Source organism: Tamandua tetradactyla, chromosome 21 (assembly GCF_023851605.1).
Source record: "Tamandua tetradactyla isolate mTamTet1 chromosome 21, mTamTet1.pri, whole genome shotgun sequence".
NCBI classification, from domain to species: Eukaryota; Metazoa; Chordata; class Mammalia; order Pilosa; family Myrmecophagidae; genus Tamandua; species Tamandua tetradactyla.
The window spans coordinates 37,442,481-37,456,790 of NC_135347.1; the positions used below are offsets into that span (position 1 = coordinate 37,442,481).

The following is a 14,310-nucleotide window of genomic DNA, read 5'->3' on the forward strand; positions in this document are numbered from 1 at the left end:
TTCTAAACCTCGATACTCATGTTTCAAATCAAGGCACTACCTATAATTTCTAAGGACATTTACAACATTGTATGTTATTTTTTAAATATGTTTTTCCAATAAAACTCTCTCTCTTTCTCTTTCTCCCCATCCACTCCCCTCCTCCAATATGGGAAGAAATCAGAAGCCTACAGAAAATAGAAAATTATTTTACTCTCTTCTCCTATTAATCAGATCCATGACAGAACTGGTAAAATTTCGTCTTCTGCTCTTCTAGAGTTTTCATCATATCATATATATGAAAATATGCTGTTAAGTCATGCCCTGTTTCTAATAGATAAAGACTGACTTGTAATATGAGTCATTAGAATAAAGTATTTTTTGCCGATTTTAAAGTTTTCATGGCAGATGTTTTACACCCTCACCAAAAAGGGTCAGAAAAGATTCTTAGTATAGTCAAGATTAATCTGAATATCAGAAAATATCTGAGCATAACAAGGTGGGCAGTTTTAAATACAATTTGTAAAATACATTTGCTATGTGACAAACTAAATTGGTTTCTACTAAATAGGTATTTAATGAGAAAAATTTTTTTTTTATCTTTTCAAAGAGAAATGGATATGTATATTATCTGGGTTGATTTTTTTCTATTCTAATTTTCCAAAGTGATTTCTTGGTAGTGTTTATTAAATAACATATAGTTTAAAAGTGACTAGTTTTATGTAATTTCTTAGAAAAAATTACTTTAAAGTCAATACATGGTTCAGAGAGAAATACTTTTTGTTATTTTTCTTACAGGTATTTTTTCTTTTCCCAATTATTTCTTCATAACATTATAAGAGCATTAGCCAATTCACGTTCATCTCCGATCTTTAGTAATATGTCTGTCACTTACTAAGAGTAGGCACCACCTAGTTAGATCTTATCAGGTCATAAACAAAACGCTGATTAATCAATATGGGGCAGCTTTTGTTATATTCAACATTTTATAATTTAAAAGGTTTTTTCCTGGTACTGACCATCTATAAGCGATCAAATGCCAGCCCATTTATAATAGGTTTTTACCCTCCTAGTCGGACGTTGCTTTTGCCTATAAAAAGTTCATTTCAGATCATAATACGCTTGCATTAACTTTTTAGATGGCTGGATGTAGTACAGCAAAGAATAGCATGCACATCACACCGCTGTACTGTAGTTAATCGTTTATTACATCAAGCCAGAGAAGCAGTGTCCACGTGAGGCTGTCTGTGGGAATGGCGGAAGCTGACAGGAAGGGTCTTAGATGCTGCTTTTTAAGGGTCTTGAAAGAGCTATAGCAAGGCGGAGAAAAATGAGGGCAAAGCCATCTGGAAGGATACAGTTTCATACTTATGATTCTGGACATCTTTGGAGTTTTTTATGATTGAAATAAATTATCTTGAATAACAAACCCCATCCCCTATCCAAACATCTTTGCTTCAGAATTGGAAAGCTCATTGTAATGTTATCTTTTCAAAACCATAAGTGTTCTCTAAAAAACATATGACTGAGATGTTTATCAGCTGGGATGTTTTCTGTAATTCACCAATAAATTTGAATAATTTGATATAATTTCTGACAAAGATGAATGTTTCTGCATTCATTTCCATAGGAAGTCAGTATCTACGTGAAGAAATCAGTCTGACTGACTTTACCTGCCAAATTCATCAAAAAAAAGAGAAAAAAAAAAAAAAACAGCCATTCAGTCCACAGAGTTAAAGCAGTTTATATGTACAAAGCACCATGGTGGACTGTCAGCCCAGAACTTGTGTAAAAGTAAATGTTTGGAGGCTGGAGTATTACCAGGAAGCAAAGCACTTGGACATGTCATCGAGGAACTAATGACATGTGCGCTTTTAGGTAGTACAGTGTGGTAGGAGGTGGAGTACTTTTAGGTAGTTGCCTGTGGTAGAAGGTGAAGGAGTGGCATTGTCAGTTATGGAACCTGGAGTCAGGTACTGGAGTTATCCCATGTCTGCAGAAACTAGGGGTGACACCTAAATTGCTTCACCTCAGTTTTCTCATCTTTACAATTGGACTTGATAATTTCCAATAGCCCTGACAGCTTTTCACTGTTTTCTTCTATGTAATATTAAAGGTGGAACCATGTCAATATTAGTTAATATTTTAACTGATTTCAGTAAACCACGACATTACTTGTAAATTCTTTCTTTTATATAAAAGACGATAGGAGATACCATTGCATTATGTTCATGACTATTGTAAGTTTTAACACATTAGTGTCTAACTCACCCACTCCCACCGCCCAGACTGAATAAAAAGTGGCATCAACATCAAATTACCATGTAGAAACATTTAATTCAGTTACTGGAAAAGTCAGCGACAAGTTTATTACCCTTCTGTTTGAGGGAGAAGGGTACTAAATAGATCATAGTGTGTGCTTGGGGGTTGTGTGGGAAGAGACAGACTTAGGGAAGCCTTGCTTTTCCTCACATCTTAGTGACAGAAAGTAATATGGTAGATTTCAGCATGACACCCACAGCGAGGAGTGGCAGGTTGGGCTCTTGTGAAAGAGTGTGAGGAATCAGAGCTATGGAAACTCAGCATTTGTTCCTCATTCCTATGCATCATCTTCTTTTGTGCTCTGCCTATGATAGGATCTCCTATTTTCCCCTCTTATTATACCGCTGATTACAAGAAATACCTTCTTTTGAAATTTTGAATTTTGAATTCCTCACAGTTTTGGGGTTTTTTTTTCTCTTTCAATCTAGAGTTTTTTTTAACTTCTCTTGAATGACATTTACTGTCCTCCCTTCCTACATGCTGCTGTTTTGTAGATATTTGACTTCCATTCTTTCATGCATATATACCCAGAAGAGCGATAGTGAAGCTATCAGGCAAGTTAACACTTCCCTTTCACCCTAGCTCATCAATAAAGTTTTTCTGAAAGCACACCTCTTGTTCTCACATTCCTGTACCTTATCTCTCTATTTCACTTATAATCTCATTAGATAAAAACTATGTGTAATTCTGTTTTGTATATTGCCTTTTATATTATTAACACTCAGTGAAATGGTGTAAGAATTTCAATCTCCGGTGCTGTCAGTCTGTCACCTTTCATGAACAACTTTAAAATTCTAAAAATGCAAATGAAGTAATTAACCTGATATGAAACAGTGACATATAATTGACTTTCTAAATTAGTGAACTACTGACTCGATTTTATATTTTTGCCGTTTTATAGGATTTCATATTGGCTAAATTGGCTACTTAACAAAAGGCGTGATGCAACATGAATTCTGCTTTCTACCATAATAAATACTGTTGCTTATTAAATATTCTGTACTGTGCTGCCTAAATATATTTATTTAAAATTCTTGCTGTTTGGATTGTTTCATACTCATGAAACTAAGACAATATAGTGATAGTAGTGTAGAGACCTTAAATCACTGAATCAGCTAGCAGAATATACCCCCAAAGAAGTGCTAAGGAAAAGACATGTGAAGGTAAGTGGAATTTGTAAAAATAGCCTATAGAATAATTTTCCCTGATAAACTCTTTCTCACTATAAATTTCTCAGTTCCATCTCATATCAAAGCTGTAACCAGATGTTTAAATGATAGGTTTCAGGGTTCTTGTCTTCTTGTTAGGTAGCTGAAGAGCTACTCCAGTATTTTCCATTAAGGTGGATATTGATAGAGGATACTTATTGCACAGTGACTATTGTTTATGGTTCACTAATATATGAACTCAGAAGTGATCTTTTACTGGTTTGTATGCTTGTTCTTTATCTGTGTAATGAAGATATAGCCATAAATAGAGGCAAATAGGTACTTCTAGTCAAATGCCTTCTTTTCTCTCACCCAATGTTTATATGCTTTCTGGCAGTAAAATAACAATCCCAAAAAAGCCCATTCTGAGGTGAACATATTTCAAACCATTTATTCCCACAGACTTTCATTATCATTTCAGAGCTGGGAGATAAGCTTTCATAAGAAAAATGTATCTAACGTGTAATCAGAATCATATTTAAGAATCTACCTTAAAAAGGATTGTTCTACATTTATTGGCCAGTGGAGTGTGCATTTAAACAACCCTTATAAATACTTAGTTGAGGAGAAATTTCCTCTAGTGATAGTACTCACTTGACTGTTTAAGCAGGCACATAAGGTTTGGGTATTTAGAATAAGTTCTAGGTAGAAAAGCCATCTGGAGACCCTTCTTCAAATACTTTTAAGCAATGCAGGAAGCCCATGACTTACATTTATTATAATGATGGCATTTTCCCATTTAAAAATGGGTGTCAACCTCTTCTCAATGTTTGGACACTCTAATAACCTACAACTGGTTAATGCATCCTGTTTTAAAAACACTTATATGGTTTTGATTAAACTGATCATGCTTTACTTTGTCAATGAGTAAATGCCTTCACTAGAATCTAAAAGTAAGACTCTCCCAATGTATGCGAATTAGGCCAGTGCCACACCATTTCAGTTGCATAAATGTGAGCCTATACAGAAGAAGTTCTATCAGTTTATTAGATAATTCAGATTATCCTTAATTTCTAGAGGTAAAAACACAGAAACATGTAAAGAGTATAGAGCAACTAAGATCTGGAAAAGAATCAAGATCTCAAATATCTGTAGTTCCCAAATTATTAGAAATTTTTTTTCTTCCTGTGATAGGGTATAAAGGCTGAGATTTTAAAAGCTGACCTAGCTGCTTTCACAGTGAAACCTCTCTGTCCACACTCACCCTTCCATCACCCCCTACCAACACCAACAGGTTTAAACTTATTGTAGCAGACACCAAATAGTGATGATTAATTACCTTATGTGAAGTATTGGATTATTTTGTACTTAAATGCATTAAGGTTTGAATTCACAGGTATGCCTGCTTTTTCTGACGTATGCATTTCATTTGAAATTCAAGAAATCAAATCATTCTTCATTGGATTTTTAGGATAATTTTTGAAATTTGTGATTTTTATTTCCTACTGCTCTTCAATGCCAATACTTCTCAATCTTTTAGCTTTGTGGTTTCCCCTTTATGATCTTTAATTGAGGAATAAAGCAAAATTTGATGGGCTAGATAATATGGTGTCAGATTGTGAGAAATGTAAAAGCCAAGAAAAATTTATTTGATCTTAGATATTATTGAGCTAAATCACATGTCCTTGAGTACATGGATAAGACAGTAAAGTGCTAGGCAGATTGGACAGACAATTTAGATTTGAATGGGCAATAGGCTAATGCTGTAATTTCAGTTATGGCCTATGATGGACACTGTGAGGTGTCCTTCAATAAAATTGTCCTTCAATAAAAGACAAGTTGCCCCAGCTCTTGAGAGTGCTCTCAGCAGACAGCCTTCAGATGTCAACTACTTCAGGGATTGCCTCAGCCGGCAGTGGGGCAATCTAGCAACAGAAAGCAGGGTGGGAAATTAAAGGCCAAGTCATCTAGACCCAACTTGGAACAATTCTGAAGGACCATTCTAAGTCCAGAGCTCCCCTTGAGGTTGTGCAACACTGGTTGGGCCTGCATCTCACCTTTCCTCGTCTCTCTCTGCCCATTATTGCTTCATTCTCCTCCCTTCTTTAGGTGTTGATCCCAAGGACACTTTATAAAATCCTGTATGCTGAACTCCATCTCAGAATCTGTTTCCTAGAGAACTTAACCTTCAAGATGGCCTATTTTAAATACCCTAAGCCAGACATCACTCTAATGTCCTAACTATCACCTCCTCTGATCTAATTCTGGGAATAGCACCTCCATCCATTCCACAAATAAGTTTTGAGCACCTGTTATATCCCACTCGCTATGTAGGGAATGGGGATGTGGTGTTGACCTGACAGATATGGTCCTGCCCTCACAGAGCCTTCATTTCGATGAAAAAGAAAGACAGTGAGCAAAGCATTACAAATAAGTATCTCAGAAGGGAAAACGTAGGGAGCTTTACGAAAATAGCCATGGTGTTTAAGACATAGGATTTGGAGTTAAAAGATCTAGCTCTGTAACCTACTAACTACATGACTATGGACAAGTCACTTATATTCACTAGAGGCCAATTTCCTCATCTATAAAATGGATGTGTAACCCCTTAATTACCAGTATACTTAAAAAGAAATTGTTCTAATGAGATAATCTATATACAAGTACTCTGAAAATTAAGGGTCTCTACAGAATGTATCTGAATCTGCCTTTCTTCCACTATGCAAGTTTCCTGAGGGTCAGAAGTCACATCTTACTCAACTTTATTAATCTATTACTAGAGCAGTTGATAAATTAGAACACTGATTTTCCTGGTCATGCCAGATAACAGTCTTTTAAATATATTGAAACAGGTTTCATGTAACTGGAACCTGAATTTTTAATAGAAATAGTATTAATTATTTTAGAATAATTTTGTTAACCTTAGCAAAATTTCAGACGCACCAAATGTGTAGAAATTCAATGTAAAGATTTGCAGAGAAATGTGTAAAATAATATAGTCACCTATTCTCTGATTATCTACTATATATCATGACTGGAAATCTTATCCCTATACCTTTCTTTTTCCCAAACCAAAAGAAAATGGTATGCTTTAAAACCAAACTGTATTAACTCTTTTCCAGCTGAATGTGTATGCCTGCCCCAGCTGAACTTAATGAAATTCTTTGCCACAAGTTTTTAAGCCATTCAAAGAGTATTGAGTAATAATTCATATAACCTAAGTATCTACTTCTAGTTTATACCAATTAATATAGACTCACGCATGATTTTTTTAACTTATTGTGAACTTTCTTGCTGGCTTATTTGTGTCAGATGGATGCATTATTTCTTGGCATATAGTACTTTTATAGTTTTTTTCATTTTTCCATTTAAGACTATTCGTCTCCACCTAGAAGTCTCGTTAGCTAAGCCTGCCTTAGTTTTGTAAATTGGCAATGTTTAGTCCTCACTTAATACTTTTATAATATATTCACTTCATATATATTCATTGTAATTTTCAAATCTTTTCTTTACAATATCTTACCAACTTATAGTCAGCCTTATAACATTACATAACAAAACTTTATCAAATAAACCACCTTGATAATCACTTACACTATTTTCTCAATATGTGTCCCCTATTATTTTTTTTACAATTATCTTGTCTCTTCCATAATAGGGATTAACTGCTTTTTTGAATGGAAGAGTAATAGTTTTTCAAATATTGCTTTATTTTCTCACATCATGTATTTTTGTAAAGCATTGATCTTTCCCAATTCCTGTGTTGTCAATCACTTAATATTTGTTGCTTTGTTTTTGTTTTCCCTTTTCTTTTTATTACAGACCTACCTCACACATGCTTTTTTGTTGTTGAGGGAGCCTACACGTGGCAGCATGGTCTAAGGAGAAAAGGAAAAGGAAGTTATTACTGCTCTCTTTTGGCTGCCTGCAATAATAAATCATAACTTGCCATTCCCTAACTGCTGGCTGGAGACTTATCTTCATAAATGCATGTGACCCAAGAAGTTTCAGTTTACATACCCTATCCCTTGGTGTTCTTGCCCGTGGAGAGCCTTTTCCTTCCTGAAATTAGACAAAGGTTGTAAGAATTGAAGCTAGGGCTTCAAAGCTCAGGAAAAGAGAATGTTGTCTTATCCTGTTGCTACAGTAGAGATCCAGCTGGCCATGTTTACCTAGCCAGGGTGTGAGACTGCACGTCCATCTGTGAGGGCTCAGCGTAGCACTAAGGCTTACTCTTAAGTTTTGAACTTAGGAACCTTTGGAAACAATTCTTGTATGTTTTCCTACATGATTATCTTTATAGTGACAACTATGTAGGTTTGGGATGTATGCTCAAATCACTGAGCCTTTGCTAAAGTCACATTTAACTTCTGGGCTAGATCGTACATAGATGGCCATAAAATTTTCAAAGTAGGTCACTTTTAACAGTGAAAAAGGGATAGCGTTAATAATTACGCCAGGTCAATAGACATAAACCATCACTGTCCTCTGCAAAGTAGAATTTATGGTCATCCTATTAATACCTAATTATGTCCTTTAAAAACATTTAAGCAAGCCCCAATCACTTTACAAAGGAAGGAGGAGTAGGGAGCAGTTATATGACACTTCAAAATTGCTACCCTGTCAGTGCAAATGCTGATGTCACTGAAGAGTCCATAGATAAAATATCTAAAGGGAAGGATACATTTTAGAAATTAATGTCAAGGTAATAATAATAATAACTGACATGGATTGCTTACCATATGTCAGCACTATGCCAAGACATTTACCTGTCTTTATCTCATTTATCCTTCAGCAACCCTATGAGGTAACTATGACTATTATTTCCATTTTTCTTTTCTTACAATAATTAAACCAAAAATAAAGGTCTAAATACATCTAATTCTAAAGCCTATGCATGCTTTTAACTACAACACTATACCGCCTTCCTCTGGACATGTTTTATAACGTACTTAAAAACAGAGTCAGATACATGTCTTCTATGTAGAAGCAAAGTGGTGAAGCAGCCTCTCTTTCCCCCAGTTTGGCACTGCTAAGTCATAGCTCTGTGCTTTGCTGCCAGCCCATATAATTCCAAAAGGGTTCACTAGTGGGAGGAAAGTGGAGCTGCCACGGGAGGCTTCAACAATTCTGTTTTTCAAGTGCTGGTGCTATGACTGGTCTAGTATTCTGATGATAAGATTTAAACAGGCACAATAATCAGCCCTTTCACTCCTCAGCCAGATGGTTATAGCAGTAGACACATAGGCAGAGGAAGAAATAGCCCTTCATAAATTTTTCCTTTATGAATCTATAGTTTTTTAAAGTAACATTTGTCATTAAATGCATTGATAAATTAACTTCTTTTAGCTTCTTCTGAATTTAGAGGGTAAAATTCACTAGTTTATACATATGGAGTAGTTCACATTGTGTGTTTTTGTGGGATCACCTGTTATAATACTGTGTATTGTGTCCCAGGTCCTCTGCTAATTGCTTTCTGTTTAGTTTATTTAATACTCATATGTGACTTAAATGTATTTATCATTTCCCTTCACCCATGATGAAACTGGGGCACAGAAAGCTGTATCATAACCAGAAGTGGCAGAGTGAGGATTTGAACCCAGGGAATTGACTCCAAAGTCCTTGAATTTTACCACTGCATTTCTTACAAAATTGCTTACTTGAAGCTTCTACTTAAAAAAAATTGAATGCAGATTAGAAGTGTGAACTGTGAGTAGCATGTGAGAGGTGAATGACATATTTGTCTGAATTTCCTGCTGGGCAGTTTAGTCTTCACATTTCATCTACTGAAATATGTATATTTCATTATGATCACTAGAGGTGCTTCAAGAGCCTTGGGTGACAGTACCAGGGTTTTAATGTTGCAGCAAAGATGATATTTGCTCTGTGAATACCATGCTATTGAGATAGACTCATACAAAACTATCTTCAGAAAAAATAATGAAAAAAAAACAGTCTCTGACATTAAGAGAAAAGGTTCTGCCAAACCAAATCTCAGCTGATTAGCCATCTTGGCACAGGGCACACTTTAACCTCATGGGTCCTATAACACAGGGTGGTTTGCCATACGCTGGGGGATGTACTGTCAGAAATGTAAAGTGGTAGGAGAGGTTTGTGGTAAAGTATTATAGTTTATCGAACCACATAAAGACTATACTAAAGTAAAAGCTCTAAGTGTAATTATAACCTGCATACTGAAAATGTGAAGGGATACCAGTTTTTCTTAATGTATAAACCTTTGAAACAACTTAATCTGAAATTTTAGCTCTAGAGGGAGCTAATCTGTGTGTGTTATATATATATATAGGCATCTCAAATCTCGACTGTGCTATTAACCAGTGATGATTCATTCATTCTCATGCAATTGGAATGGTCCTCAGATTTATAAATGTATAGTAGTCAGATCATAATTTGAAGGAAACATGTGTTATTTGCTTTTCTTTTAAAATATTCTTTCCTGTACAAGTGATTCACGTGCTGTAACTCTGACAGTGCATATGTATAACACATGTCAGAATTTTTTAAATAAGGTAATAGCTTTCACTGATGGGAACACTTTAAAACATTTCCCTCAAAATCATGTTTAAACTATAGAATATATGCAAATATAGATCGAGGCATGCATGCACAGTCATCCACTCCTAACCCCAACCCCATACTGGCCGCTTTCAGAAGACCCCTTGGACTCTAAATTATTTCCTGTTTTGGGCCACAAATGTGACACATTAAATTATCCATTTCTTTTAGGTTAGGGTAAAAGCCAATTCAGTTCAGGGTTTACTTCCCATTTATGTTGGGAGTATTGAATCGGGTTGGATTCATAATACCCAAAAACTCAGGGCTCTGGGCTAGAGATATGAAAGCACTTCCAAAGGCTGCATGACAGAGATTCCCCGTAACAGCAACATCTCCTTGCCTTCAAAAGCTAATCTTCTAACCAAGACAAGTGGACAACATTTTTATTTAATTGAATACCACCATCTTCAACCTAGATTGGCATATAGTCGGATTTTTATAATCTAGCTTCCTCCCTTTAAGATTTCTGCATTTTCTTGACTATTATGGCCTTCTATTATAGACTATTATAGAAGTTGTTTTCCTGCCCAGCTGTGCCTCCACCCATTCCTTGCTTTAGCTGTAGTCTATCTCTGATGTGTCTCATAGTCCTGATTCCTGTCTTCAGTCCATCTGCACCATCACCACTCGCCTGCATTTTTTATCATGCTCATTGGTTGTGGAGGTGATAAGAGTGGGGGAGGTAGACTTTAAACTAGGCTAACAAATGCATGCAGCAGAGGCTTGGGACAGAAATGCAGTTACAGATGGTTCTAGTGCTATTAGATTAGGTTGCACCAAGGTTGAAACAGAAGTAAATAGCCTGAAAAGCTAGACTATTAAGACTGTCATCTATTCACAATTCTACTAATCCTAAATAGTCAAATATTTGAAATTCTTTGTTACTAAGTTCATACATAAACAATTCTTCACTGAGATCCTCTGGAATTTGGTCAATCCCCACCTCTAATAATAAATGGCTCTTTTTTAAATTGTAAAGGACTATAGCAGTGTAACGCTATCGTACTGGGCTATGATGTGATTTGGTGTGATGTGAAGAAAAGTTGCATGTCATCAAATCTAGTATAAGGAAGTGAAATATCAGCCAGATGGATAAACAGACTACAGATTTTTTTTCTTCTATAGTCCACCTAACTACTATATATTTTTTCCTATTTGTAGTGTTTTAAGCCCAGATTTTCTAATTTTATGCTAATTCCTCAGCCTATTCATTACTTAATTTTATCTCATTTCGTAAATGACTCTCCAGAGTTTGTGTCTTCAAACCCTCCCTTAAATAAGTCTGTATATGTTAACAAACACCATCACAAAATCCAGGTAAAGTATTTTAAAGTGTAGAAATATTCATATAACACCAGAAAAACATGTTCTTGTTTTATAACTTCAGTAGCAATTGCTCTAGATCACTAAAAATGTTGCTATCTAGAAAATGAGAGTAAAGACAGATGAATTCTTCATGAGTGAGGCAGAGTCTCTGTTGTGGAATTTTGTTTTTTATTGTCTCATGTCACTTTAATTTTTTATATTCTGGTGCTACTATGATCCAATGAGAATCTATTTTTAAAATAAAATCTAGGTAGCATGCTACTTAATAATTAATGTAAAGTATTGAAATAGAAGTGGTTTTTTTTGCTTTGAAAAATATTATTGGTATTGTAAGGTGCATGTTATGATGTTGATAGCCAACATTGATTTTAAGATTTCATTCAACATTATTCAAGAGGAAGCATAGGGCACAAAGACTTAAGGTGTAGAAATGCTGCTGACACAGCATTATTAGTGAATTAGATTCCCATTAGGCAGTGTTCACTGAGAGGGGATATGCATATCCAGGGTTTAAAGAAATTTAAAAGAGAAAGAGGGACTTTAATTCATAAGGCAAATAGGCACATTTGGTATCAGAAGCCTGGCTTGCAGTGTTCTCTATATCAGCTTTTATAGACCATTCAGAATTCTCCCCTTTTTTTTAAGTGCAGTGTTGTATTTTTGATAGACAGATCATAGAATGAATAACAAATAATAGAGAAATTGTTCTTTTTCTTCCATAGAGGAATTCATGGGAGAAAAGACATCTGATACAAAGAAATAGTGAGCGTATTACCATAATATTCAAGACTTGCATTTATTGTATTTTACTGCAATTTTTAAGCTTTCTTATATTTGTACTGTCAAACTAGGGTTGCTAGTGTTAGTAGATTAAAACCGTTTTTATTTTTTTGATGTAGAACTGTTATTTTTCGATGCCTTTATTTTTAGTCCATTGATGAAATCTTCAGTGTCTTCAAGCCAAGCCACTTAAAAAAAAAAAAACATTCAATTTTATAGAGACAGCAATCTATATAAACATGCTAAAGTGTAATAGTTTGTCGACATAAAGAAATACATTAGAAAGCAAAATTATATTAACGAGCTTTGAAGAGAACGATCTTTGTGGGCATTAAAAATACCAAGGATTTACAAGACTGTGGTGAATTGTAGGCTTATTAAATTGGGGAAGTCAAAGCAAGATATCTTTCTCTACTGATGTGCTATCCACTGAAAATTAGTAGAAGTTAGTTCTAAGTAGCTAACAGTGAACCCCGGGTACTAACTTTCCTGAAGCACTGACATAGAGAGTGGTGGAAGAAACTTGTAAAAGAAACCCTCAGGGATTCCCCCTTTTTTCCCCTGTGATCCCTTTAATCCTTGAATTGTCAAACCACATGGAAAATAATAGAGCTGCGTCCTTCTAAGGCTTAAGTGGTATTATCTTTTTAAAAGAAAATATTAGGTCTTTTCAAATCTCTGGATAAGAATAGGGCATGTCTTCAGTGCAAAAAAGAGTAACTTTGAACCAGAAAGGCATATCGCATTTTCATTTTAAATATAATATTATCTATGACTAAGCAGGCTACACCCAGTAGGAAAAAACACATAGCCAATATTTTATTTTCCTTTTTCAAAACAGATGATTCAACGAGAAGCAGATGTAAAAAGTAAGGTAACTGCTGTGGCGTTGACAGACTCTGTTCACAATGTGTGGCATCAAGAAGCTGGCAAAACGATTCGAGAATGGATGAGAGAGGTGAGACTGGCTTTTAATGCTGAGATGAATGGGTGTGAACCTTTATATCTTGAGCCCCCACCAACTTATATCACCACCCACCCCCATTCTCCATTTCTAGAAACAGAACATTAAAAGGGAACAGAAAAGATTAGACATGATTGAAATAACAATAGAAAACCCTTCTGAAGGGCAAATACTTTTTTGAAAACCCTATTTTTTCCTTGCTATAGAATATTATGCATATAACACACTGTAGGAACCTTGGCTGAAGAAGGTCCCAATGCTAGGGGATTCTTATTCCCTGATGTTTATTTTTGCCATCAGCTATTTAGCATTGTTGCTGCTTAATTACAAGAAAGTACTTCATGTACACTCAGTCTCGTCCTTGTCTTCTTGAAAGGCAGTCAGTGTGTGCCACTCTTAAATGGATGGGCTCACTACTGCCAGTAGGGGGAGAAGGTGAAATAGTGTTAAATCCAACCCTTCAGCTAAGAGAAACCCAGGGGCTGGCCGTGGTCCAGCCTCAGGCTAAGAACGCTTCTTTTCACACTTCCTGAATGATAGTGAGCCTGAAGGGCTCATTGAACAGGCATGCTGTTTGTTGACGCTGTTGGTGTTTTAACTGTCAGCCCATCATTTCATTCCTATTGTAGATATGAATGGCTGATTGTTTAAAAATTTAGGTTTACCTTATTGGTCTTATAAGCAATTGATACTAGCAGTCCCTGCCATAATAATTGTTTGGTCAGATCACACATTCAGATTTATATGAATGATCTGGTTGACTTTCCTGGCTTTCTCCCAGTTTTTATTACTTGAATATTGAGATATTTATTTGGCTGACCTCTTGCCAAAGAATTGTATTGTGGGTAGATTCCATGAGCCCTCATGGTGACGCTGTAAGGACCAGAGAGGTGATGTCTGGAAAGAGTTTTGAATAGAGAGAAGAATTAGGCTATATAATCCCATGGTGCTATCATAATATTACCAACCTATTATTACTGTTCTTCTTCATCCTAAATATTATTATTACATTCTTCACCATGCTGTACACATTTCAGATCTGTTCTAACACACAGGTGTTTTCTGACCACATTGCTTTTTCTATTTCTCCTTTCATAGTATGTCTGCATCTTTAATTGCCTTTTCCAAAGGTTGAAATTTTTTCAAGAGGAAATTCATGTATTTCTTGCCTATTCTATTTATCTATCTCAGTGGATACATGTATAGCTCAGCATT

The 14,310-nt window shown here is 35.5% G+C and overlaps 1 protein-coding gene across 9 annotated transcripts in view; it reads left to right on the forward strand.

Annotated features, from left to right (window-relative positions):
* ARB2A (ARB2 cotranscriptional regulator A) overlaps positions 1–14,310 on the forward strand; it is a 545,745-nt gene that overhangs the window by 330,176 nt on the left and 201,259 nt on the right. For all 9 annotated transcript variants that reach the window (XM_077139148.1, XM_077139150.1, XM_077139149.1 and 6 more), the window contains one exon: positions 12,973–13,089. In XM_077139148.1, the coding sequence (XP_076995263.1) occupies positions 12,973–13,089 (117 nt within the window). The remainder of the gene's footprint in view (positions 1–12,972; positions 13,090–14,310) is intronic.